The following is a 27,133-nucleotide window of genomic DNA, read 5'->3' as shown; positions in this document are numbered from 1 at the left end:
CAGGCATCTGGGGCGGAAACACCTGTGACAGGCAACTGTCTCTGTTGTGTCAACTGTCTACCATAGTTAACATCTAAAAAGATATTATTTTGGAGAGGGTTCAGGTGAGCCCCTTTTTGGAGCATTATCCAAGCCTCCATTTAAAAACAATACTTTGCTATTTAGTTTCTAGGAGCTCCATATAAGTGATAAACTTCAGTCACCTTTTCAAACTCAGCTTGAGTGAACCATGTTTAAGCAGTTGGGGATGCCAAGGGCATATATGATGCTCCAAACCTTGTAGGGTTAAAGTATCCATGTCACCACTCAAAACTCCCATATTTATTATTATTATGATATCAGTCAGTTAAACATTTAGACTGGAAAATTGCTGAAATGGTTGCTCTTTCCAACCATGGAAAAATATTGGTAATTGACATGTGGATGACACCTTGATCTACCAAATGAGATAAGAAAAATGTATGCCCTCATTCCTCAGAAAATAAATAAGCTCAAAACATAATATAATGTGGCGATTAACGCTCTCAGTGAAGACAAAAGTGGACATTTGCATTGTTTTAATTTAAAGTACATTGGATTTATTGAAATAATATAATAATGCAGCTCAAGACTGACCAAATTTCAGTAATTTCATCCCCAAAATTTATTTTAATATCAGGTAAAATGTGGATTACAGAAGAACTGATACTGGATGTCAATACAGAGACTAAGCCACAGCATATGCATACTTATTTTGATACCTGACAATTACGGTTTTAAATAGTGGTTATTCCTGTACATGCATCTAAATGTTTTAATTCATTTCCAGATAGACTAGTGTTTCATGGGGGAAACTGCGAGGTAGAGACTAAGACTGGGCGCCACCCCTTTTCTTCTGGAATTTTCTGAATTGGGATTGTATCGCCACGGCAGCTTTCTCTGTCTCTGGTGCATCCATGTCTATGTCAAAATCCTCTGGAACCTTCTTTTCTGCATCTATATCAAGAAGATGAATAAACACACAAAAAAAAATTAATACACATTTAAGAAAAAAATTACCAACATGGATTCTCTGATCAGAAGCCACACAAATAAATCTTGTGATCTCTTTTCTCCTATTTCCATATATCTGAGAGATGTCACTAGTCACTCAATTGTCGGTATTCTGAGGCATGATAAATGGTTGATAATTAGCCAGCATTTCTCAACCTTACCAAGATTGAGAAACCCTGATGTAGACACCATTTTAAATATCCCACAGATTAAAACCATTACAGTATTTAGTATCAGCCTCCCAGCTTTGCTTTAAGTTTCAGGCTGAGAGAAAAAAGAGGCTAAGGAAGGCTGAGAGCAGATTCCAGCTCTCTAGGAACGACCAACACAGATGTCTCACTGGAACAAGCTAACGACAAAGACTTTTTTTTCAACTTTCCAAAGTTTTATTTTGATAAATAACTTGCACAAGTTATTTGTTCAATGTTTTAAGGACTGAGGCACATTTGGGAAGTCAAAATATTTGATAGGCTTGCAGAAAAGATGATTCCTGTGAAAAACTTTGCAAAATAACATGAGCATGGTCAGTTACTTGACACCATTTACCAAAAGACAAACTAGCTTTCTTGGGTTGCCAAAGGCATTCTTGTTAACCAATTGCACTGCAAAAGGCTGGTACTTTGCTCAGCAGCATGTCAATATCCTACTTAAATTAATTAAAATGAATTAATGTAAATAATTAATTAAAATAGTTTTAACAAGCTCCAAGGGAAGCTGAACTTGTTGGGCATTAGAGGAATTGTCTGGAAGCACACTGATGCCTGAAGGCAGTATGTTATGGATTCTTGGTTTGCAATATCTCTTCCAATAATAAATTAATTGAGAAGATTTTTCAAGTAGAATTTGCTCCTAATGTATTCTTGACTTTTTAAATTCTCAATTATTTTTAAACAAACATTTATTGACCATATCAATAGTGCTATTGAATATCTCATATCTATGATAGCAGTACTAATTTAGAGCAAGTGGACTGGAAACCCAATTTAATTCCAGCTATTATACAACCTCTTAAATACTTAGAGAAATACAGGCACAACTTTTCACAAATGCCACTGAGCTCTACTGTTTTATTTGTAATCCAGGAAGGCTTGTGTTAAAAAATTATAATTGCTTTGTTTATTATATATTTTTAGCTATTTGTGTTAGCTTTTTAATAGCAGATTTTTTGGTATGAAAAATTTTCAAAAATATGTTTGCTATGGCTACAATAGATATTTAAAATATATAATGTGGATATAGTTTTAATATGAAATAAGTCAAAGGAAGGAAAGAAGGAAGGAAGGAATGTGCCCATCACTCATATTCTATTTTACATTTGTTTGAAGACTTTAGATCTTTGTTCCTACAGTGAAAGGCTGATATTGCTAAGAATGCTTCAGGTCCTTGTTCAATCTTCTTCTTTCTCTAATACCTTTTCTAGAAAACCTCATTTCTTTGCAATCTTCCAAAGTCAGTAATGACTAACTTCAGAGTCAATAATCCATGGAAACTGGAGGCAAAACTGAATTTCATGTGAGAATCCTTGATTAGGATTGAAGCACTAGAGAAATTTTAAAAAATTATTTTCTTTGTTCATAACTTCTTCTAATAAAAATCATCTATATACAATGTAGAAATCATCTATATAGAATGGAGAGACATAGGTTGTTTCAAATAACAGATCTGGGAAGGTGGGTGTTTATCTATTCAGAAAATAAACATAAAATGTTAAATATAACATCAACAGAGCTACAGAAATACCACCATTTCAGAGACATTACTGGAAATACAAGGGGTCTAAATTAAATTGAGAAATTGAAAAAGATACTTCCCCAAAAGGTAATAGGAAACCACCTCCTCATTGTTGTAGTGGAAATACACTGATTTATGTACCCAATCATCAAAAAGCAAGCCTAGCTTAAAATATGTATGCAGTACTTGTTTTGATTTATTTTCTATTTTTTGATACTGTTTTAATTACTATGAGCTGCCCAGAGTTGCTTAAGTTAGATGGGTGGCTCTACAAATAAAATCACATTAATAAACCAGCTGGCTGGATTGCATTTAAAAGCAAGAAAAATAAAGGTAATAAAGAAGCCAAAGACCTCCAGAAGAAAAAAAAATCCTAATAAAACAGCTAAAAATCCAACTATCCTGACTTTCCTAAATTCTGCTTCCTTCTGGATTCCATCCTAATAGCATAGCTTTTTTTCTAGAATATATTAACTCCTGATGTTTTGTTGCTGAAGGAAATATTGGGCATAGGTAATATTTCTTTCTCTAGGTACGCTCCATACACATTCCAGACATTACCCAGTGTTAAAAATAAAAGATTCCTCTGGAAGTTTGAACAAAGTGGTCAGTACAAAATTTAACATCTACACTGGAGCCATGTAGCAGTATGACTCTAGACCATTTCATTCATCTTAAGCCTCACATCAATGTTATTCATCAATATATATCTTCCCTTATTACACAGACATGATGAAGTTAATAGTATTTGTGATATTCTTGGCAACTACATCTCCGGACTGCTTTGCCAGTACCCAGATGCCTTAGTAATTATTGCTGGTAATTTCAATGTTCATATTGGAGAGTCAGATGCTTTTTTACAAACTCATTTTAATTGGTCTCTCCTTGAAATGAAACAATATTTTCTTTATTGGCTTAACAGTCTAAAAATAAAACTATAATATGGCAAGCTTCAGAGTGGACTAACTTATAGATAGCCTGGATATGGAACTAACTTTCTGAAGCTCCAAAGGAGCAAGTGTTTTTGATCATTTTATGGTTCCACGTACAGTACTACATCTAATAAACCCAGATAGTGACCCTTTCCCATTAATCTGCCATCTGTCCTAAAGAAATTATTAAGTTCCTAGCTGCCCTCTGAGGCCACAACAAGAGACTCATTCAAAACAAATGATCTTCCAGAATTGCAAGAAACATGTCCACTCTGTTAATCTGAAAGATACTGTCATATTACCAATCTATTATCCACACTCTCAGGCCCCATTATTTAGGGTTTGTTTAACGAATTGGTTTACAGCTTTTCTTTAAAAAAGGTCCTTCTTACTGCAGAGTATACTTTTCAACCTAACAACTCATTAGGTTCCCTTCATTCAGAGAGCACAAGACGTTGTATAAAGCCCTTTTAAAACTAAGAAGGACTAGCACTAAAAGAGGATTGGGGCTGGGGGAGTTAAGCTTAAGAACTCACCCTGGTTATGGTGCCCAATTAACTACTGTCTGTTAGATATTTGCCTGGGGGACCTACCCAGACAGGGTAAAAGTCAAAAGTTCAGATTTGTTTATTGCATGTTGATTGGTTGCCTTCTTTTGGTGCTTAAAATGTATCTTTGTAAAAGTGCCCTGTTGCTGGGCTAGATTGTATAAATAGGAGAACTGTCATTGTGTAGAGCTCTCAATACTCCATTGCTTCTTGACTGAATTGACTTCCTTGTCCTGTTAGAGAAATAAACCTTGCTTGATTCAACCTTGCTTTGAGAGTTATTACACTCTACTATAAGTAGTGTTTTAAATTTCATCTGCCAAATACCTGTGGATATTTGAACAAGTTACTTTCAGAACATTTTAAAACCAGAAATATTAAATAAATAATCCAGTGGTGGTCCCTCACTCAATGATGACTTCCTTGGCATGCCTTCCTGTGTCTATAGCTGAAGCTGAGTATTTTGTTTACAACTGAAATCTAGGAAAGCTCCTGGAACTTCCTCCAGAGTTGCTGAAAGAAAGTAAAGACTGGTAGGCCCCAGTGCTGGCTGCTCTTTTAACTTATATTAATAGCACAGCACATTTTCCATCTGAATGGAATGAGGCCATAGTTATCCCTCTTTAAAGGAACAGAGGAAATGGACTTAACCCTGCCAACTATAGACCAATTACCTTGCTTAATATAATAAGCAAAGTATATGCAAAGTATCTTTATTTAAAGCATTGGATTGTGTCCAAAGTGAAAATAATTGGAGTTGAGGAACAGGAAGGATTTAGAGGGGACCATTCAACCTTAGACCATTATTCTGGTCTCACACCATTTGGCCTAAAAATATTATTCACTACCCAGCGGCACTCCTTTTGAAGCCTTTATGGATTTCAGATCAGCTTTTGATCTGATTCCAAAGGAGAGGCTGTGACAAAAAAACCCTTCAGGAATCTTGTATGGATAAATGGTGGTTCCGTCCTATCCAGACTCTCTATTCCGACATCTCATTGAGAGTGAAATGTTTCTCCTAGGTGCCTGTTTCTGGAGTTGTTTCCATGATAAGAAGGGTAAGAAAAAGGTATATTCACCCCCCTTATTTTTTAATTTGTACATCAATTCATTAATTCAGCTTTAGTCATCACTGTCCAATATTAGCAAATCGCCCAATTTCAGCCTTGCTACATGCAAACAATGTAGTAATATTATCTATCTCCTAGGTGGGAATGAGAAGGGCATTAACTTTCTTTTGTCTAAAAGAATAACTTGTAGTAAATTATCAAAAAATTACAGTTACAGTAATTGTATGATACAATATTAGGTTACATAATGGAAAATCAATGGGCCTCCAATAGAGTAGGTGGTACTTATAAATAGTTTCAGGGTTCCTTATTTTGGAGCACACATTTCTCTTGGGAAAGTATAGCCGAATGTAGGCCCAAAGCTGTCTTCAGAGTCTTCCATTCAAGGAGGGCACATTTTATTCCTGCAACCTGCAATGTTTTCTTTGCTACAGTAATCTCTCAGCTACTTTATGATTATAATTTGAATTTTTATAAAGTTTAATATCCTGGAAACTGTCCAGCCCCAATTTGTAAGAGCAATACTTGCAGTTCCAAGACGCATTAAGAATGCTGCCTTATAGTTAGAGACAGGTTTGGTTTCTGTGAATGCTAGATCTTGTTTGTTTGTTTGTTTGTTTAATCAAATGAATATTGCTGACCAGTTGGGCAATGCACAACTATAAAACAATGAGTATAAAACAAAAATCTAAAAGCCACAATAATAAATAATATAAAAACAAAAAAACCGGGGCAAAGAAAGGATAAAAACAGCTCAGCACTGGAGCCATCAAGACAGGTCTGCAGTTCCTTCATTTCTCCTTGAAATTGATCCCCCCCCCCGCCCGCCGCAGTTCTGACTCCACTAGTTCTCAGACATTTTAAAATCAACCTGGCTAACAAGAGCCAATAGCAAATCCAGTTCTCAGGACTTTCTTTGGAAAGTTTCTGTCCATTAGGGCTTGAAAATGCCAATAGTCATTGTAAACAACAAATCTGGAGTATTGATTTTCAAACCAGTTTAAGCCTAGCATCCAACCCTACAGTTTTTGGATTCTCCCCAAATGGGCATGTGCCATCATCTTTTGCCTCTTCAGTTCTGATTCTGACATTTTATCAGTGTTTCTTACTGGCCAAGATAGATGCATTATCCTCTGCAGTGTCTGTTTGAGAGATATAAAAATATCCCATTTCAGCATTGCATGTGCCCATGTGGAGATGGTTCTGTGGAATCTTTATGCCAGTGGTTCTCATCCTTTCTAATGCCGCAACCCCTTAATACAGTTCCTCATGTTGTGGTGACCCCCAACCATAAGTCTAGCACCAATTCTCCCAACAGAGTTTTAAGCTGATCAGCAGGAAGGTCAGAGGGACACACCCACTGCAAATGCCTGATTGGTCGGATTATAAAAATATGTTTCATGGTGCAAGAATAGAAGCTTTAGTTCCTAACACCATGGGAAATTTATCTTTTCCTGTGGTCCTAGGCGACCCCTGTGAAACGGTCATTTGACACCCAAAGCGGTCCTGACCCCCAGGTTGAGAACCACTGCTTTAAGCCATATACTCTTTTGTTGGTCTATAGGAAATCAAGAAAGATATATATATTTATCCCATTTTGAAGAACTACCGTGGTAGACAGCACAATTTCTATTTATAACGTCTATCTGATCGGCGCTCTAGCTTATCTTTTCAGGTTGCCCAATTTTGTACAAACATTGTTGTATCTGTCCCATCTACAGCTGGTTTAGTATAAATGTTGGTGATTGCACTACAGTTACTATAACAATGTACATAATCTTACTGTATTTTTTTTAAATGTTAATTATAGATCTATGTATTTTATTGTGGCACTTTCTGCAATAAAAGTTTGATTGGTTAAGCCACATTGAGCCCAACAGGAAACATCTAAATAACCATGTATAGACTTGTGCTATTAGCATCTTTGTTTTTCACTTTTCCAAACTGTAATGTAACTTGATTTCCTGAGCCCAATTCAACCTTGAAACAAAAGGTAGATGTTGGAGGGTAAGAACACACTGATGGAGAAGACAATCCCCCCCCCCCACACATCAACCTTCAACCCCTAGGCTGAAAAAGAAGAACTTCCACTGCAGCCTGCTTTGTAGTGGAACAGGGAAGAATCCCATCTCTTATTTTCTTGAACAAAATATCCTGTGCTTATCCTTATTGACTTGCTATTTGCCAAGAATCATCAAAACATTTGATTGTCATAATTGTTTCTCAAACATATAGAATGCATTATTGCCGCCCTTTTAGACTACGTAAAACTGATAAGATAATATTAAGCTTTCAAGGTTAAGAGGTCCGTTATACTTCTGTTCCTTTAAAATGACTTAAATTCAAGGATTTTTTAAATATGAGCTTCCCAGAGATTGTGGAATTAGGAAAAACATAAATTTTGCAACTTAATAAATAATTACAATTTTCATTGCCCGCATTCAGTACAGAAAAGCCATCCTCTAAGGGCAAAAATATTTAAATATACAAGCATAGTTTACATTTATAGATTTTCAGTTACTCCCATTTTTTTTATGTTCAAAAAGTAAAATTATGTTTTATGCAATAATCAATAGTTAGGAAATCATGAGAAAAGCTGAAAGTAAATAATAGTTAAATTAGTTGGTCTTCTTAACTGCCCACCCAACTTCCTATTTTAGCACTCAGCAACTTATACAAATAATATAGCTATGGAATTAAATGAGCTATTCATTCCAATTGTGCAGCAAATAAGTTAGCTTTATAATGTGTTTTTGCACAGCACAATCAATAAAAAGGAATGGATGGATGGCAAGCAAACTCCTGAGAGTGCAAGTGTAATTACTCATGACCAAGCCTTCAGCTAATTTCTTGATTTACTTTTAAAGTCAGAACTGAAATGAACAATGGCAGTACTCGTAAATGAAAAGCATTCGCCATGCCTCTGGAGGTATGAATACCAAATCACTTGTGCTTGCATATATACGTGAAACAATTTTACAACCCCACTTTTTTTAAAGAACAAAACTTTGAGGACAAAATTATGCTACCAGGATATATCCCATCCTATTCTCAGACTTCATTGTGGAGATTGTGATCCCCTTATATAGAGCGCTGGTGAGACCACATTTGGAATACTGTGTTCAGTTCTGGAGACCTCTCTTACAAAAAGATATTGACAAAATTGAACAGGTCCAAAGACGGGCTACAAGAATGGTGGAAGGTCTTAAGCATAAAACGTATCAGGAAAGACTTAATGAACTCAATCTGTATAGTCTGGAGGATAGAAGGAAAAGGGGGGACATGATCGAAATATTTAAATATGTTAAGGGGTTAAATAAGGTTCAGGAGGGAAGTGTTTTTAATAGGAAAGTGAACACAAGAACAAGGGGACACAATCTGAAGTTAGTTGGGGGAAAGATCAAAAGCAACGTGAGGAAATATTATTTCACTGAAAGAGTAGTAGATCCTTGGAACAAACTTCCAGCAGACGTGGTTGGTAAATCCACAGTAACTGAATTTAAACATGCCTGGGATAAACATATATCCATCCTAAGATAAAACACAGGAAATAGTATAAGGGCAGACTAGATGGACCATGAGGTCTTTTTCTGCCGTCAGTCTTCTATGTTTCTATGTTTCATCTTACTGAAATGTAACTCTGAAATTACCTTCTTCACAATGATCTAGCAGTGTTCTAATAGGTTGCCACAAAGAAGGGGTTAATCTATTCTCCGAAGCACCAAAAGGCAGTACAAGAAGCAATGGATGGAATGAATGAAGAAGAGAACTAACCTAGATCTAAGAAGAAATTTCCTGACAGAACAATTCATCAGTGGAAAGGCTTGCCTTCAGGAGTTACTCAAGGCAACACTGAAAGTTTTTAAGAACAGACTGGACAGCTTTGTATCTGGAATGGTATAGAGTAGGGATGGAGAACCTTTTTTGCTTTGCGTGCCAAAAGAGGGTGTGTGGGTGTGCTAGCATGCATGCACATGCCCATACTCCTACCCCCACGCAACTCCGGAGAGCAAAAAACAGCACAATGGGCAAACTGGATATTTGTAAAACGTACAGTGATACCTTGTCTTATGAACGCCCCTTCATACAAACTTTTTGTGATATGAACCCGGGGTTTACAATTTGTTTGCCTTGTCTTAAGAACCATTTTTGTTTTATGAACCTGAGCCCGGGAGCATGGGCTCTCTTACTGCGCATGCACTCTCGTACTGCGCGTGCGCTCTCTGACTGCCGCAGGGATTTCCCTGCCTTGTGATGTCACCGCCAGGATTTCCCATTTGATTACAGCCCCCCCCCCCGGGATTCTACACTCGGAGAAAGCGCTCTCTCAGCCACTTCGCTGGGAGAGCTTTCTCTGAGTGTTTTGGGAACGCCTGCCCCGCCTCTCCTGCAGTCAGCGAAGGGGCTGCAGGAGAGGTGGGGCGGGCGTTCCGGAAGCGCTCAGAGAAAGCACTCCCAGCGAAGCGGCTGCAAGAGTGCTTTCTCCGAGCGCTTTGGGAACACCTGCCCCGCCTCTCCTGCAGCCCCTTCGCTGACAGCCCTGGATGAAAGCACTCCCAGCAAAGGGGCTGCGAGAGGGGCGGGGCAGGCGTTCCCGAAGCGCTTGGAGAAATCCCTCTCACAGCCCCTTCGCTGGGAGCGCTTTTGCTGAGCCAGCGGATTCCATACCTCTTGCCAGGACAAGAGGATAGTGGCGTCGGTGGTTTCCCTTTCAGAAGCAGCAGCAGTGCCGGGAATGCCACATCCACCCACCCACCGCCCCCGAACAAGGATCCGAATGCCGGCAGCAATGGACGAAAGGGGTGAGTTTTGGGCTTGCACGCATTATTAACTTTTCCATTGATTCCTATGGGAAACATTGTTTCGTCTTATGAACTTTTCACCTTACGAACCTCATCCTGGAACCAATTAAGTTCATAAGACGAGGTATTACTGTACTTCCGGTTTGTCATTGTGCTGTTTTTTGCACTCGGGAGTGTTCAGGGAAACTTCCTGAAACTCTGGAGTGCTAAAAACAACACAACTGCAAACTGGAAGTGTGTTTTCCAAATTTCTGGCTTGTCCATTGGGTTTTTTTTGCCTCCGGGGCTTCAGAGAAGCTTCCAGAGGGTGAAACGGCTTTCCCCAAGGCTGAAAATTAGTCCGTGCATGCGCACTGGAGATGACACAGCACAAAGTCTTGCGTGCTGTTCGATATGCCACAGGTGGCATGTATACCATAGTTCGCCATCACGGGTATAGAGTTTTCTACTTGAGCAGAGCTGGATTAGAAGACCTTGAAGATCTCTTCCAGTTCTGTTATTTTGTTATTTCAAAAATGAAGATATAGTTAATGAAAGAAAGGTCATTTGCCATTTAATATCCCAAATAGCCATTCAAATAATGGGCATTGAAGAATTAAAGAAGATTGAATGCTTTTGATGTTTTTGAGACTGGGACTAATGTAAAATGCATCATTTTATATGTTCAATTGCATCCAGAGGCAATGTTTCAACCAGGTAATATCTATCTCAAAATGCTTTACCAAATAACTCTTCTACTATCAATTGTTTAGATTTTTATAGTCAGCAATTTTGCTCCTCTTACCCCCATTCCCTAATTATATATTAATAATGTCAGTTGCGGCCCTATCTGGACAGGGAGTCACTTCTCACAGTCACTCATGCCCTTATCACCTTGAGGTTTGATTACTGCAATACTTTCTACATGGGGCTGCCTTTGAAGAGTGTTCGGAGACTACAAATTGTACAAAATGCTCCCAAGATCTGCCCACATTTCAACAACCCTCCGTGAGCTGCATTGGTTGCCAATTGATCTTCGGGCACAATTCAAAGTCCTGGTTATGACCTATAAAGCCCTACAATGCTTAGGACCAGACAATCTACGGGACGTCTTCCGCCTCATGCATCCCAGCGACTGATTAGGGCCCACAGAATTGACCTTCTCCAGGTCCAGTCGGACAGACAATGTTGGCTGGCGGGGCCTAGGGAAAAAGCCTTCTCTGTGGTGGCCCTGGCCCTCCAGAGATACGTACCGCCCCCTCCCTCCTGATCTTTTATAAAGCTCTGAAGATCCACCTCTGCCGGTGGGCATGAGGGCTGTGAGTGATGAGATTGTCTCCGGGTGATATTATGAATGATTGAGTTGGATGAATGTGTACGACTGTATATGGGGTTTTCTAACACTTTTACTAATTTTGTATAATTCTTTTTTAAAGTAATTTAGATTTCTTTATATATATTGTTGCATTTATAATGATGTACGCTGCCCTGAGTCGCCTCGAGAAGGGCAGCTTAGAAAACTAATAAATAACTAACTAAATAACTAAATAACTAAAATAAATAAAATAAAATAAATAAATGTTCAAATGAATCTGTAAAACAATTGCAATATGATCTAAGAAAATAATAAAAATGTAAAGGAGGAAGGGAGAAAAAAAGACAAAATACAAATACAAACAATTTACTATAATCATAATTATCCCATTTCAATTAAGTGGACATCAATTGAGTAGCAACCAATCTGAGTTATTTTTCTTTTTAAAAAAATTCTTTTTAACTAGCTAGGAATACTGATAAAGTTATTACATGAACACTTTGGAAACATCCAATGAAGAGAAATTACTCTCTACATCCCTAAAGTAATTAATGGTATTAATCATGTAGACAGTTAGGCACTATTTGATAATCTCTAAGGAAATATTTCTGGTTGAGAAGATAAAATTAGACTGGCATTTATTTTGGTGGCTTTTGGTGTTTGAAAAAAGAATGTTATTTTTTTTAACCTGTTTTTATTTTATTCAAAACAAAGTACAGAACAATTAAATAAAATACAGAACAACAATTGACTAGAGATGATATTTAGAAACAAACATGGATATTTGATCCAGAATGATTTGTTATAACTTTTGGGGTGATTTGGGATAGATAAAATGTCGTGATGAATTTTCTACAAGTGGATTACAATAACAAACTGTTAAACCAAACAGTTTTGAAACTCTAATTTTCTGTTTTACTAATATTGTTTTTCTTGTTAACTAGTGGTCATTAATGTAACATATAGAAGACAGGTCAACAAGTTGCAACTAGGTTTAGTAGTTTAAAATTTTTTGGAGTGCTTATTTTGAAAGGGGTGGGAATGATAATATTTCAGTATTCAGCTATTTTTCTTTTTTGATACATCTTTTTAATGTGTTGTTTTGTGTTTTATCTCCTTTTGTTCTTTTGAAAAAGAGTGTTCTTAAAGATGTAATACTTCAACTTACTGAGGATTCTCATCCCCAAATTGCTGAATGTGTAAATATGTTAATGTAAATAGTTTACCAAGAGTTCACATTTAACATCACTCACGTCAAGGGCTGTGTTAGGGTTAGGGTTCTCCTTGCCTCAAAGAGATACAATTTCCCTATCTACCGGTATTTACTATTATTGAACATCCAAAATATAATATTTAATTCTATGTATATATGCTATATGTGTACAAACATGTTATACACAGGCACACAAAAATATACATTACAATATAAACTGTACGTGTATGTACACACATGTATGCACAGACAGCTCTTCTAAAATTATACACATTCAACCTCATTTACTACGATAGGAAACATATACCCAAAGCCCAAAAGGGGGAAAAAATAAAAAAAATATTATTATTTTTACCGGTATTGCATACCTGACCAAAATGTTTCTACCGGTACTGCATACCTGACCGTACCTATAGGAGACCATCACTGGTTGTTGTGTACTGACATTTGTCATTATTTTTTACATCTCTTAGAATTCTTAATCTTTTCTACAAGAGAAAAGGAAAGAAACAGGCACATATATTTGCATGTGCACACAAATATTATAAAATAAATATTAAAAATAATGTGAAAAGAAACAGAGATTGCTGTTGCTATTAATAATCCTCCATTATTTCACTGACCATTGAGATGATGACAAACATAGCTTTCTAAATTTAAATGTAGAGGTTTTAAATTAGCAATTTATTGCAGCTCTTTGAGGATTTCAGAAATACTAATGCCAGCATTACAAATTTCCTATCAGTGTGTATCAGTATTACCTGAAGTCAGAGAGAAACTATAATGGAATCTAATATTGTTCAGTGAAATCAAGAATGCATGCAATGTCTATATCAGAATACATCAAATTGGGACCGAACAGGCAGGTCTACAAAGTATATCAGCACTTTGTACAGCAAAGGAGAATTACCTAATGCCTCATCTCCCTCTTTAGTGAGGCAGATAATCATGACAATTTTAGAGGACCTACTATGTAAATCAAGATAATTCACTTAGCTGATAATGAAGCAGCTTTTACATATCCTTATTTGACTGTGATAGCCTACAGAGGGCACCAATCCAATAGTATAATTATACTAGCTATAAAATCTTTACTTTTTAAAGGGACAATTAAATACATAAATATATATTTAAAATATAATTATCATTAGAAAATGACAGAAATTGTATTTTTATGCAGTTACAGGCATTGTACGCATTATAGCTTTGCATGCTATCATCAGGAAATAGCTCAGCAAAAACAGATCTTGAAGAGATTCAACATGATGTCAGGGTAGTGTTAGATATTTACATTTTAATAGTGTGAGCAGAAATTAAAACAAACCAATCTTATATTTCTAACCATCTGTTAATATTTTATTTTGCCAAGCTGGATGACAATCCTTTATAGGCTCAGTCAATGATTTCAGTTGTTACAGAATGATGAAGAGCTCACAAACCGATTATGCAGTAATAATACTTGTTTTTCCAGTTATTGTTAAGGACAAAAGCAGAATTCACACAATTAGTTTTTACTCAATCACAGAGTAAATCTCTGCCTGTTCCCTGCAATGGAAGCCATATTCTCATCCCGCTTTGCTCTCTGATATAATTTTTCTATCTACTCTGATTAGCTTCCAAATGTACGTAAATATTTATTTGCAATCTTTTTATTCTCTGATAACGATTGTTCCCAAATAAATAATTCAAACTCACATTCTGGAAAAGCAAGAGACAAGGAGTGGAAGAAAAAGAGGCAGGAGAGATCAATTAAGTGCTAAGCAGTAAGACTGAATTTCCCTTCCTTGTCTTAATATTATTTGTTTCGTTTTGCTTATTTTTGCTCAAAAATGCAAAATGCACAGTCCATCGGCATCTCTTCTTTGCTCAGGGAAGGCAGGACCAAAAAAATTGGGCCCGTTTTGCTCACCTTGGAACCTGTTCCAAACCCACTTTCAGAATGTACCTTTCAACATTTTCAAAGACAAAACCTGATGCAGCTCTTTAACCAAAAGAAGTCATATGCTTTAGTTGATGGATAGATCCAGAATTGCTGTGGCAATGGAACCAGAATTCCTTCTACCATCCCAGAACTGACCGAAAAAGCAGAGTGTATTATGTGAGAGCAAGGAGCAAAGTAAGTTCCTTGAAACTATTGCTTCTTTGATTAATGTGAGTACCAAGACTGATTTTTTAATGTCACACTGGCCTTCTTGCAAAAGAAAGTACAGTACATAGACTTCTAAGGATCCTCTGTTCTCAGCTTATGAATAGATAGATAGATAGATAGATAGATAGATAGATAGATAGATAGATAGATTGATTTTTATTGGCCAAGTGTGATTGGACACACAAGGAATTTGTCTTGGTGCATATGCTCTCAGTGTACATAAAATAAAATATACATTTGTCAAGAATCATGTGGTACGACACTTAATGATTGTCATAGGGGTCAAATAAGCAATGAAGAAGCAATATTAATAAAAATCTTAGGATATAAGGAACAAGGTACAGTCATACAGTCAACATGGGAGGAAATGGGTGATAGGAATGATGAGAAAAAAAGTAGAATAGAAGTGCAGATTTAGTAGAAAGTCTGACAGTGTTGAGGAAATTCTTTGTTTAGTAGAGCAGTGATTTTCAACCTTTCTTGAGCCGCGGCACAATTTTACATTTACGAAACCCTGGGGCACATTGAGCGGGGGGGGGGGGGGAGAGTGGCTAAAAAAAGTTTGGACAAAAAAATTCTCTCTCTCTCTCTTCCTCCCCTTCACTCTATTTCTTTCTCCCTCCCTCTTTCTCTCCCTTCCTTCCTCTTTCTTTCTCTCTCTCTCCATCCCTCTTTCTTTCTCTTCCTTCCTTTCTCTTTTTTGCTCTTTTTCTCTCTCCCTCCCTCCCTCCCTCTATGTCTTTCTCTCTCTCTCCTTCCCTCCCTCTTTCTCTCTCTCTTGCTTTCTTTCTCTCTCTTGCTCTCTCTCTCTTTCTCTCTCTCTTTCTTTCTCTTGTTTTCTCTCTCTCTTTTGCTTTCTCTCTCTCTCTCTTGTTCTCTTTCTCTCTCTCTTGCTCTTTCTCTCTCTTTCTTTCTCACTCTCTCTTTCTTTCTCTCTTTCTTTCTTTCTCTCTCTCTTTCTTTCTCTCTTTCTCTCTCTCTCTCTTGCTTTCTTTCTCTCTGAGCTTCGCGGCACACCTGACCATGTCTCGCGGCACACTAGTGTGCCATGGCACACTGGTTGAAAAACACTGTAGTAGAGTGATGGCGTTCGGGGAAAAAAATGAAACCAGACCTAGCCTATGTTCAGTTCTTGATTCCCAGGGCTTCCATCAAAGCTGGTTGAATGTTCTTGTGGTATCAGCATCTTATTTACATGATTGATTATTGCTTTATTTTACTCTAATGAAAAAAATGTCATATTTTTTTTTAAAGTGAAAATGATCAAAGACAAGGATGAGGAAAAGAAGCACTTCTGGACAAACAGCCAGCAATGCATCTTTATGCTACTATAGAAGGACCATTGAACTTACCTGAACGGTCTTCTCGATGCACTGCAAGGAGAGTCCAGGATGGGTAATTCTTCAGTCTGATTGGTAGGGACTGAGTTTAATTTAAATATTAGGCAGGTGCCGCCCCCTTAGCCCTCCAGTCTAATTAAACGAAGGAGCAGTAAAGTCCAACACATTTATTGAACCATATGAAAAAACACAACAACCTTAAAGAAAGGAACCTTAAACCATAACATGGCCCCTGGTCCAGAGCCGGGTGGGTCTGGACTCTCCTTGCAGTGCATCGAGAAGACCGTTCAGGTAAGTTCAACGGTCCTTCTCTAATGCACTTGCAAGGAGAGTCCAGGATGGGATATGCCCAAGAAAAAACTCAAAGGGAGGGAGAAGGCTGGACCAGTGACTTGGCAAAGGAACAAACCTCCTGTAGGACCCTCCTCCCAAAAGCTGCCTCTGATGAAGCATAGGAGTCTATACGATAGTGTCTTATAAAGGTTGAAGGAGCAGCCCAAGTGGCCGCCTGGCAAATGTCCTCTAAAGATGCCTGTGTTCTCCATGCCGTCGAGGTGGCGGCACTGCGAGTCGAGTGTCCCGTGATCCCATGTGGCACAGGCGAACCTCTAGCTCTGTAAGCCTCTGAGATACAGTCGCGGAGCCAACGACTGATGGTCTGGGAGGAAACTCTGGACCCCATAGAACGTGTTGAAAAGGATACAAACAAGGCCTCTGAAGCTCTAAAGGACTGAGTCCTGCGAATATAGATTTTAAGGGCTCTCCTCACGTCCAGCTTGTGCCATCTCAACTCTAAGGGGTGAGTTCCATGTGTACAAAAATCGGGCAGCACGATGTCTTGTGCCCTGTGAAAAGTGGTATTCACCTTAGGTAGGAAAGCCGGGTCCAGCCTAAGGACCACTCTGTCTGGATGAAAGCGACATAAGTCCGGTCTTGTAGACAAAGCCGAAATCTCTGAGACCCTCCTGGCAGACGTAATGGCTACCAGAAAGGCAGTCTTAAGAGTCAACAGCCGTACAGAAACCTGCTGTAGAGGCTCAAATGGAGGTGCTGTGATGGAGTGAAGCACCAAGGACAGGTCCCATGACGGGAAGCGATGAATGACTGGCGGTTTAAGATTAGCCGCCCCTCTCAGGAAGTCTCTTATCCATGGATGTTTGCTCAAGGGGCGATGACTGTCCAATGTAATGATGCTGGATAAAGCAGCCACATGTCGACGAAGAGTATTCGGGGCGAGGCCCTTGTCCAGACCTGCCTGCAGGTATGTCAGTACCATAGGAGGAGAAGCTACCTGAGGCTCAACCTGTCGTAGTGCACAGAACTTAGAAAAGGCCTCCCAAGTGGACTGGTAGATCCTCCTAGTAGAAGGCCTACGGGCAGCCTGTATGGTATCAATAACCGTGTCTGGCAGAGCGTGACTCCTCAGACGTTCCCGCTCAAGCGCCACACGGTTAGCTGCCACCACTGAGGCTCCGGGTGTGACATGGTCCCCTGGAAGAGAGAGATTCGGTGGTCTGGGATCCGCCATGACGGAGCAATTGAGAGTTGCATCAGGTCTGCGAACCAGATCCGACGGGGCCAGAATGGGGCCAGCAACAGCACCTCTGCCTGCTCCTGTAATATTTTCCGAATGACTCTGGGAATGATGGAAACCGGTGGAAACGCATATAAAAGCCCCGGAGGCCATCTGAGGCGTAGAGCATCCACTCCTTCCGCTCCCTGTGATGGAAATCGGGAGAAGAAGCGGGGAAGCTGGGAGTTGAGACACGTTGCAAACAAATCCATAACCGGCACCCCAAACCTCCTGTTGATCTCCAGGAAGATCCCGGGTTCCAGTTGCCATTCCCCTGGATCTAGGGTCTCCCTGCTGAGCCAGTCTGCACAAACGTTCTCCACCCCAGAGATGTGTTCCGCTGAAAGTGATGCCAGATTGGTCTCTGCCCACCTGAAAAGAGACTCCGCCTCTGCCATCAGCCTCCCTGACCGTGTTCCCCCCTGTCTGTTGATGTGGGAACGCGTGGCTACGTTGTCGGTCATAATCAATACGTGCTGATCCTTCACCAGGTGAGCAAAGCTGTGGAGGGCTAGTGACACTGCCTTCAGTTCCAAGAAGTTTATGTTGACGTTGCAAAGGTCCTGCTGCGACCACAGGCCTTGGGCCATCTGCGAGGAAAGATGTGCTCCCCACCCCCGCAGACTCGCATCGGTCGTCACTGTGAGGAATTCCCTTTCCAGAAAGGAGGAACCGCTGCTCAAGGCCGGAGACACCCACCACCGGAGAGATCTGCGAACCCTGGCATTGAGGAAAACCCTCCTGCGAGAATGACTCGATTTCTGCTTTTGAAAGGGGAGAAGGAACCACTGTAATGGTCGAAGGTGGAACCTTGCCCACGGCAGTATGCCAATGCAGGACACTAGCGTCCCTAGGAGCTGGGACAGGAATAGCAGACTTGGGTACTGTTGGAGGCGCAGCTCTCTCACCAACCTCCTGATTGTAGATTGCCTGTCCCGTGACAGAAAGACCTCGCCCAGTTCGGAATCTATCGTCGTCCCCAAGTGGGCCAGGCGAGTGGTGGGCGTCAAGTGGCTTTTGTCCCAGTTTATGGAAAAACCATGGTCTTCCAGGGTCTGTATGGTCAGGTGTAGGTCCTTTAGTGCACGATCCCTCGTTCTGGACAAAATTACGATGTCGTCCAAATACGCCATGAGACGTACCGACTGCCATCTGAGGTGCGCAGTAAGGACGTCCAGCAACTTTGTAAATGCTCTCGGGGCCGATGATAGGCCAAAGGGCATCGCCCTGTATTGGAAATGTGCTCCGGCGATGCAGAATCTGAGAAATTGTCTGTGAGGAGGAAATATCGGGACATGGAGATATGCCTCCTTCAGGTCTATGGAGGACATTAGGTCTCTGTGGTGGATGGCTGCCAGAATTGATCTGAGAGAGTGCATCTTGAACCTCCTGTATTTTACATAGAGGTTCAAGCGCCTCAGGTTCAGAATCATCCGCACTCCCCCCGACGACTTGGGAATGAGAAAGATCGCCGAGTAGAAGCCCTTGCCTTGTTGTGACAAGGGAACCTCCTCTATAGCTCCAATGTCCAGTAAGTGCTCGACTTCTTTGAATAGGAGTCTTCTTCTCTCCCCATCTGATGGAACTCGACACGGGAGAAATCTGTGAGGTGGAGAGCAGAGGAATTCTATTCTCAGGCCCTGGGCAACTGTGGATACCGCCCAGGGGTCTGAGGACGTCGGCACCCATGCTGCATGGAAGGACAGCAGCCTTCCGCCCAGACAGCCGCTGAGCTCGGAGTCACTTCGACTTCTTGAAGCCTCTGCTTCCTCCTCTAAAGGGGCGGCGGCCTTGATAAGATCTATTCCTGTCAGTTTGGAAAGACCTGTCCGCCTGAAAGGACCCTTGGCCAAAGGAGCTCTGAAAATACGGCCTCGACGCCTGGGTGTCCATCGAGGAGGGCTCAGACCGAAAGGACTGCCTTCTTTGATAGGGAGTGAATCTCCTATCCTGTTTTCTGCTTGCCCTGGGCATGACCTTTTTCTTATCTTTATCCTCAACGAGGATGTCGTCCAGGACCTCCCCAAACAGCTTCTTGCCTTTGAATGGGGCCGATGCCAGGCTCCATTTGGACTTAACGTCCGCCTGCCAGCTCCTGAGCCAAATGAGCCTACGGGAGGCCACGGAGGAGGCCATTGCACGAGAAGCAAATTTGGCGGCGTTGACCGTAGCGTCCGCAGAAAACTCCGTGGCCGCCAGGAGCTTGTTGAGGTCCTGGCGGAGTCTACTATCCTCTGGATTAACCCTGGATTGCAGTTCTTGGATCCAGAGCATCGTGGCCCTGTTGAAGAACGATGCCGCTGAAGCGGCTCGAAGAGCCCAGGCTGCCATCTGGTGAGTCCTGCGTACCACATTTTCCGCTCTCTTGTCCTCTGCTCTCAGACCCTCTTGAGACTCCGAGGGAACCAGGGCATTGGACACCAGGCTTGTCACCGGTTTATCCACAACTGGGAACTCCAGCAGGTCTTCCATCGCCTGATCAAACGTGTAGAATCTGCGATCCAGGTTAAATGGCCCCTGTGCGACGGCTGGGTTCTCCCACGGGCGCTGGATAGTCTCTCTGAACAGGTGGGAAGACGGAATGTGGACCGTCTCCTGCTTGGGGAAGACAAATAGGCCCCCAGCTGGTTGGGCCGTCTCAGAAGCCGCTGCCTGGTCCCCCTCACCTGCTTGCTCGATGGTCATCTTGGCTTTATTCAAAAGAACCCTGAAAAGGGATGACTTAAAGAGTCCAGGAAAACTGGGTGGTTCAGGGGGCTGCTCATCACCAGAGAGTTCATCCTCAGCCCCACTGAAGTCGCCTCTAGATGACCGCTCCTCATCCATTGAGCCTTCCATGGACAAGGTGACAGGGGCAGTCCAGGGGTCTCTAGACCTCATTGGAGGGAGTCCCACTGGAGACTGCTGATGCTGTTGAGTCCCCACAGCCACACCCTGGGTATAAGCTGTGGCAATGTGGTCTTGCAAGGACTGAGGCATGCTCTGCCATGCATCATTGGAACTGCGCAGGCCTGCAGCTGTAGGTGTAAAGGTGGCTGCCTGACCAGACTGGGTTGATGGAAAGGCTGGATATACAGACAGTCCTGCAGCACATTGTCTTTCAGCCCTGGATGCTGGCAGCCTCACCCTCTCTGGAGACCAATCTCTCTCCGTTGCTGTGCCTACCACCCCTGGCAGGAACATGGGGGAGGCCATCGACGGGGTGGGCTGATTGGCAGAAGGAACAGAGGCCATTACCTTCTGGGAAGCCTCCAATTGCTTCTCCAGCGCTCGGATGCGCTTCTCTGCCTCCCTCAGAGAGGTTCCTTGAGAGGCCTTAGTTTTCTGGGGCTTGTCCTTCGGAGTGCTAGGCCCTGCAGAGGCCTCCTCCACCAGCTGGGGTGTCTGATCTGCCATACTATCACTCAATGGGAGATTGACAGAGCCGGTGTAAAAGCAAGTCAAAAATCTCACCAACTGCTTTCACCGAACCCGAGCAAAATGACAGGCAACCCACTCGTCTGCGCCTGCGTGTTGCTGGGGCAGGATCCCTGCTCGGCAAGTCAGCGTTAGAAATCAGGCCATTTAAGCCCCGCCCCGCTGTCAAACTGCTCAACCAAAATGGCCGCCGGCCGGTTGCCATGGTAACGCCCAAGCCTGGGCGCGAAACCTCCAACGCCGGCCTTTGTACAAACATGGCCGCCGGGGCTGTCAGGCTATGGGCGGGAAAGCCTCCAAGTTCCCGCCCTTTCCGTGGCCAAGCGCCAGCCGTCCTCTGAACTGGGGCGATCGGGGGGGCGGGGGCGCCTGCCCGATCCAAGGCTCGGCGAATGACTTCTGGCATCCTGCCCCCTTCGGTATATTCGCCACGGGGGAGGGCGGACCCCCCCGCGGCGTCAACCATCTCCTCTCCTCCGGAGTCTACCTCGGAGGTAGTTTCCCCGGGCGCTCACTCCCGAATCCACACTACAGGCCCCTGTGTGGATTCTCACAAGGAATGGAGGAGCTGCAGTCAACTGGTTTAGACCCACTGGAAGTCTGAAACCAGAGCTGCCTGAGGAGTCAACCCCCAGCTGCACCTGTGGAAAAAAATTGAAGGAAAGGAAAAAGGCAAGTTATTTATTAATAACAAAACATCACTAATAAATCCAATTAAATAAGAAATAATCAATTAATCAATAATTAATCAATTAAGCTAACAACCAGTATACATCTAATGCCTAACTACTCAAACCAAATTTTATTGGAAGAGCAAGAAACTCTAAGTCCCTTTACTGCGACTGAGTTTTTTAGACTGGAGGGCTAAGGGGGCGGCACCTGCCTAATATTTAAATTAAACTCAGTCCCTACCAATCAGACTGAAGAATTACCCATCCTGGACTCTCCTTGCAAGTGCATTGGAGAATGCTGTAAATCTAAAACTTCTGATTCAGTCTGAGGTTGGAAAATCAGCTTAATTTTCTGAGAATGCCATTTATCCAGATGTGGCTGGTGAAAACATGGTGCAGTCCTATCTGATATCTCTGTGTTTTAACAGTTTGGGCATCCTTATTTCCAAGGTGCATAGGCTTACTGACATTGGTAAGGCATGAGTGCTCTTAAATCTGGATGAAATTTAGTAACGTATCAAATGCTTCAATATAATCTGAAATAATAATATGACTCTTTAAATAACATCTTTTAATTAAGTTGATTTAAATCCTATTGCGAGGATAGGCACTCAGTAGATTAATGGTGCCTGTCAATTGTCCATTGCTTTAATTCTTTTTGAAATGAGTAATCTATGCTATATTTATGAAGGGGAAAGTCTCCTAAGGGAAAATTTTATTCTCTTAGAGGCTCTAAATGCAGTTGATCCATTTAACTATCACGCTCCCACTGAAACTGGAGTGATCAATTCTGCAGGGCTAATGGCAGCATCTATGCCCAAGAAGGAGGTGTCAGCATGTTTAAAAAAATAAGAGGAAGGAAATGAAAGGCACAAAACAAAACAAAGCTTCATGTCTGATAATGCCTGAGAACGAACAGTAGCCCCTCAATACTGAGTCACTTGGATAGGAAGAGGGAGGTGCAACAGAAATTGCCAGCAGAGAGAAAGACACAGCCAGCAGTGTAGGAGGCTTTAAAATGTCAGCTGTTGTGAGGGCTGAGATTACAGAAAAGGCAAGGGGACAAATCAGGGTGAGTGAATGGTCCTTTCTCTGTTATTTGACCTGTTTCTTTTCATTTCCTCCCCTGAACAAAATGAGAAAAAGTAGAAAAAACAAAGATAAAATATAGAGAGAACAACTCATTGCCTGCAGAATGAATTTCCAGGCTGACAATAAGTTTAAAAAATGTGTATGTTCCCAGGCATAACCGATAGCAAAGAAGAAGAAGGGGCCTGTCCATCTATATCAACCTACACATTCCTCCTCAATTTTCACTTGAATAAAATGTTTGAAATTTTTTTTCCGAATGCAGAGTAATTTCTACTATATACAGTGGTACCTCATCATACGAACTTAACTGGTTCCAGGAGGAGGTTTGTAAGGTGAAAAGTTCGTAAGATGAAACAATGTTTCCCATAGGAATCAATGTAAAAGCAAATAATGCGTGCAAATCCTTCAGGAAAATCCCAAACTTTAGAAGGGAGGCGAACAGAGGGCAGGGAGGAGCAGCTAAAGGGGGCGGGTGGAAGAAGCAAGGCTAGGCTAAAGAGTGAGTGGTAAGGAAGAAAGGCAAGGGGGGCGCCCCTCCCTTTTCTTTCTTCAAAAGACACCGTTTCAGTTCCTTTGCAAGCACGTTGTTCTCTGCAAAAATTTTCCTCCCCCAAGCTGCCCCTCCCTCCTCCCTTTTCTTTCTTAAAAAGACACCCTTTCAGTTCCTTTGCAAGCACGTTGTTCTCTGCAAAAAATTTTCCTCCCCCAAGCTGCCCCTCCCTCCTCCCTTTCCTTTCTTAAAAAGACACCCTTTCAGTTCCTTTGCAAGCATGTTGTTCTCTGCAAAATGTTTCCTACTCCAAGCAGCCCCTCCCTTTTCTTTCTTCAAAAAAGGGGGAAAAAAAGAAACCCCTTCATCCCAGCAGCAGCTGCTTGGGTTCGTAAGGTGAAAATAGTTCGGAAGAAGAGGCAAAAAAAATCTTAAACACCGGGTTCGTATCTTGAAAAGTTCGTTAGAAGAGGCATTCGTAAGATGAGGTACCACTGTATTTGTTTATTTTTTAAGTAATCTGAGACAATATCCCTTATCTCTTTCGGTGACACAAAGTTTAAAATATATTGCTTGAAACAGTACTGATATTATTGCTAATAATAGTGTTAATTATTGTTTTAAAGCTCATCATATTGTGAACCTGATGAACATTCTGGGTTTCCTAAGATCACGCTACCCACAATGAAATAGCAAAACATCATTTTTTTATTAATTTGGGGAAGAAAACCTCCTATACAGGGGTGTCAAACTCAAAGCATGCAGGCCAAATCTGGCCTGCGTGGCCATCCTGGAAACTGTTTGGAAACTTTTTCATCACTTAGGCCTAGCCCACGCCATCCTGACAGACATGTGCATCCATAGGCCCAGTTCTCCATCACTTTTCTACATGGGGCTACCTTTGAAGAGCGTTCGGAAACTTCAACTCGCCCAAAATGCAGCCGCGCGAGCAGCCTTGGACCTTCCAAGAAATGCCCATATCTCACCATCACTCCGTGGACTGCATTGGCTACCAAACTGTTTCCGTACACAATTTCAAAGTGTTGGTTATGACCTATAAAGCCCTACATGGCATAGGACCAAACTATCTCCGAGACCGCCTTCTGCCGCACGAATCCCAGCAATCGGTGAGGTCCCACAGAGTTGGTCTCCTTAGGGTCCTGTCGACCAAACAATGTTGGCTGGTGGGACCTAGGGAAAGAACCTTCTCTGTGGGGGCCCGGCCCTCTGGAATCAGCTCCCTCTGGAGATTCGCACTTCCACCACCCTCCTCACGTTCCGGAAGAGTTTAAAAACTCATCTTTCCCGCCAGACCTGGGGTTCCTTAGATCTCCCCCCCCCGACCAATGAATGCTTTAGTTTGATTGCTGAATGAATGATATTAATGATACTTTAATTAGAATTTTAAAGACTGTTTTTTTTAATGTATTATGGATTAATTATGGATTAATAATGGATTGCTATTATTGTTTCTGGTTTTTCTGTACATGCTGTGAGACGCCCTGAGTCCTCGGAGAGGGGCGACATACAAATCTAATTAATCCCTGCCTGGCCATCCAGTTGGCGCAAAGCCTCGCTGTTCTTCTCTTCCTTCTCATCCCAGGTCAAGCAGCAGTGGGCTCCATGGGGCAGGGTCTCATTACCGCCCCCACGCAGCGAACTCCAGTGGGTTGGATGCATGAGTGAAGGGCCTGGCCCCACAGTACCTCCTTCCTTGGTTGAAGGCTTCATTCAGACTTCAAACAGTAAGCCCGGCACAAGCAAGTGAGCAGCACACCAAGGCCACAGACGGCATTCCAGGGGTCCTGCGCCCAGCCAATTCCAATTCCGTGACCAGCCTATTGAAGCACTGTTTATCTCTCTCTCACACACACAAACAGATTGCTCTCTTGATCTCGCTCTCTCTGTGTCGCTGTGGCGGCAGAGGCCAGCTTGACTGTGTCCAAGCGGAAGAAAGCAGAGGCGCAGCAGCAGTCTTGCCTTCAAACACCACTCCAAGTGTCCCAAGTGCACACAGACGCCCCATTTGCATGCAAGTGTGTTCCGTGGGTCAAAGAGGTCTCACTAAGTAGTTAAGTGGAAAGTATTTGGGAAGGAGCAGGACTCAGGAGACCAGCAAACCCTTTTTTGAGCTGAGAATGACCGTTTCTGGATCCCTGACTCTCTGCAAAAGAATATGGGTACCTGAACCTGCGCAATATTACAGCACCCAGGAGCAACCATTCTCAGCAGAAAAGCGTTTCCAATCCAACTCTCCTCTCCCTTCCTCAAAGAGACAGCGGCAGAGAGGAGACAGATGTTTGCAAGGCGAGTCCTTATGGCAGGAAGGGAGGGAGAAGCATGAGGTATCTTAGTGGGTCAAGGAGGCCTTGAGGGCCTGTTCTATCACTACCCCCCCTCTCCAATGGCCTTCCCCAGCCTGAGATACCTCATCTGAGGGAAAGTATTCCCTCTTTGTGTGTTGCAAACAGCCATTTCCAGTGGGGAAAACAAGACAAAGCATGTGGGGAAAATATTTTCCTGAATTAGGCCATGTCAGAGTCCCTACAGGAGAGCCCTTTTAAGAATTATATATAGAGAGAAAAGCAACTAACTTACTTCTGTTCTTAAACACTAAAACATGCATATAAAAAACAGAGGAGCTCTGATAGTTTTGAGAGTTTTGCTGTACTGTTGTCTGTGGACACCCCATGAAATGCATGCATGGGATAAACTGAGCCTGATTTATTCCCACTCTTTTAAGCAGCCACAAACTACTAGCAAAAGTGGCAGTTGATCACAAGGTGAGGAGGCACCAAGTAATGTTTCCCCTTTTGCATTTGAGCACCCAAGAAGGGACAGGAAAGATAAAGAAAAAGAAGAAAAGGAAGAAGAGAGCAAGGAAAGAAAAAAGAAGGCAAGAGGGGAAGGAAGAAGAAAGAAAGGAGAAGGAAGAAGGAAGGAAAAAGAAAAGGGAAAAGGGAAAGAGAAGGGGAAAGAAGGAAAGAAAGAAGGGAGATTATAATGAGAGACAGAGTATGTCTGAGGTAAACCCTGCCTTAGCACTTGGCCAGCAGTAGCCCTGCTGCCTTTTGCCACCCCCTTGTCCCCTTCTCCTGACCTCTCCTGGTGGTCTCCCATCCTATCGCTGAGGATGCTTTGGTTACAAAGCTGGGTCTCCTCCCAGGGGGAGCGAGTGGGTCTCCCTCTGACTCCCACACTTTGCCCTCCCACATACATCTTAAGCAACCTGGCCAAAGAGAGAGACCACAGCAGTAGCAGAAGCTGGCCACATCCACCCAGCCACAACCCCCATGATCCCATCCAAAGTCAACCACAATTCTGATGCAGCCCTCAATGAAATTGAGTTTGATACCTGTGGTTTAATACATTCTTCAAAAGTAAAAACAGAAAAAAGAAAAGTCCTTAATCATCCCAAAGGGGGGAAATTGGTCCATCTGTTCGTACACTCCTCTTGAATAACTTGAACCTGTACCCCTTAGCTCTACAAAATAAATAAGGTTAACTTTAAATATGTTGCCTGCCCTGGCTGAAAAGAGGGACCACTTTTCTTGAACTATTTTGGTAATACCATGCCATGCAATTACTGTAACCTCAATACTCAGTGTCCTGTGGAGATAAAAGGACAAAAATAAGGGAGCAATAGTATTAAATGCATTTACCTACATACTGTAGGGATAAAGGTCTCCTTATATCATTGGAAGAGGGTGAGAAGGAAAATAAACATTTTAAATATATCTCATGAAGATTAACAGAGATGAAGTGATCGGCAGAAAATT

General features: G+C 42.0%; 1 protein-coding gene across 1 annotated transcript in view; it reads right to left on the bottom strand.

Annotated features, from left to right (window-relative positions):
• Window positions 1-619: 619 nt before the first annotated feature.
• The window catches only part of PCP4 (Purkinje cell protein 4), an 86,956-nt gene continuing 60,442 nt past the window's right edge, over window positions 620-27,133 (bottom strand). The window contains exon 3 of the mRNA XM_070751784.1: window positions 620-975. Within this exon, the coding sequence (XP_070607885.1) occupies window positions 848-975 (128 nt within the window). The 3' untranslated portion in view covers window positions 620-847. The remainder of the gene's footprint in view (window positions 976-27,133) is intronic.

Source organism: Erythrolamprus reginae, chromosome 4 (assembly GCF_031021105.1).
Source record: "Erythrolamprus reginae isolate rEryReg1 chromosome 4, rEryReg1.hap1, whole genome shotgun sequence".
Taxonomy (NCBI): Eukaryota; Metazoa; Chordata; class Lepidosauria; order Squamata; family Dipsadidae; genus Erythrolamprus; species Erythrolamprus reginae.
This window is presented reverse-complemented; position numbering and strand designations above follow the sequence as displayed.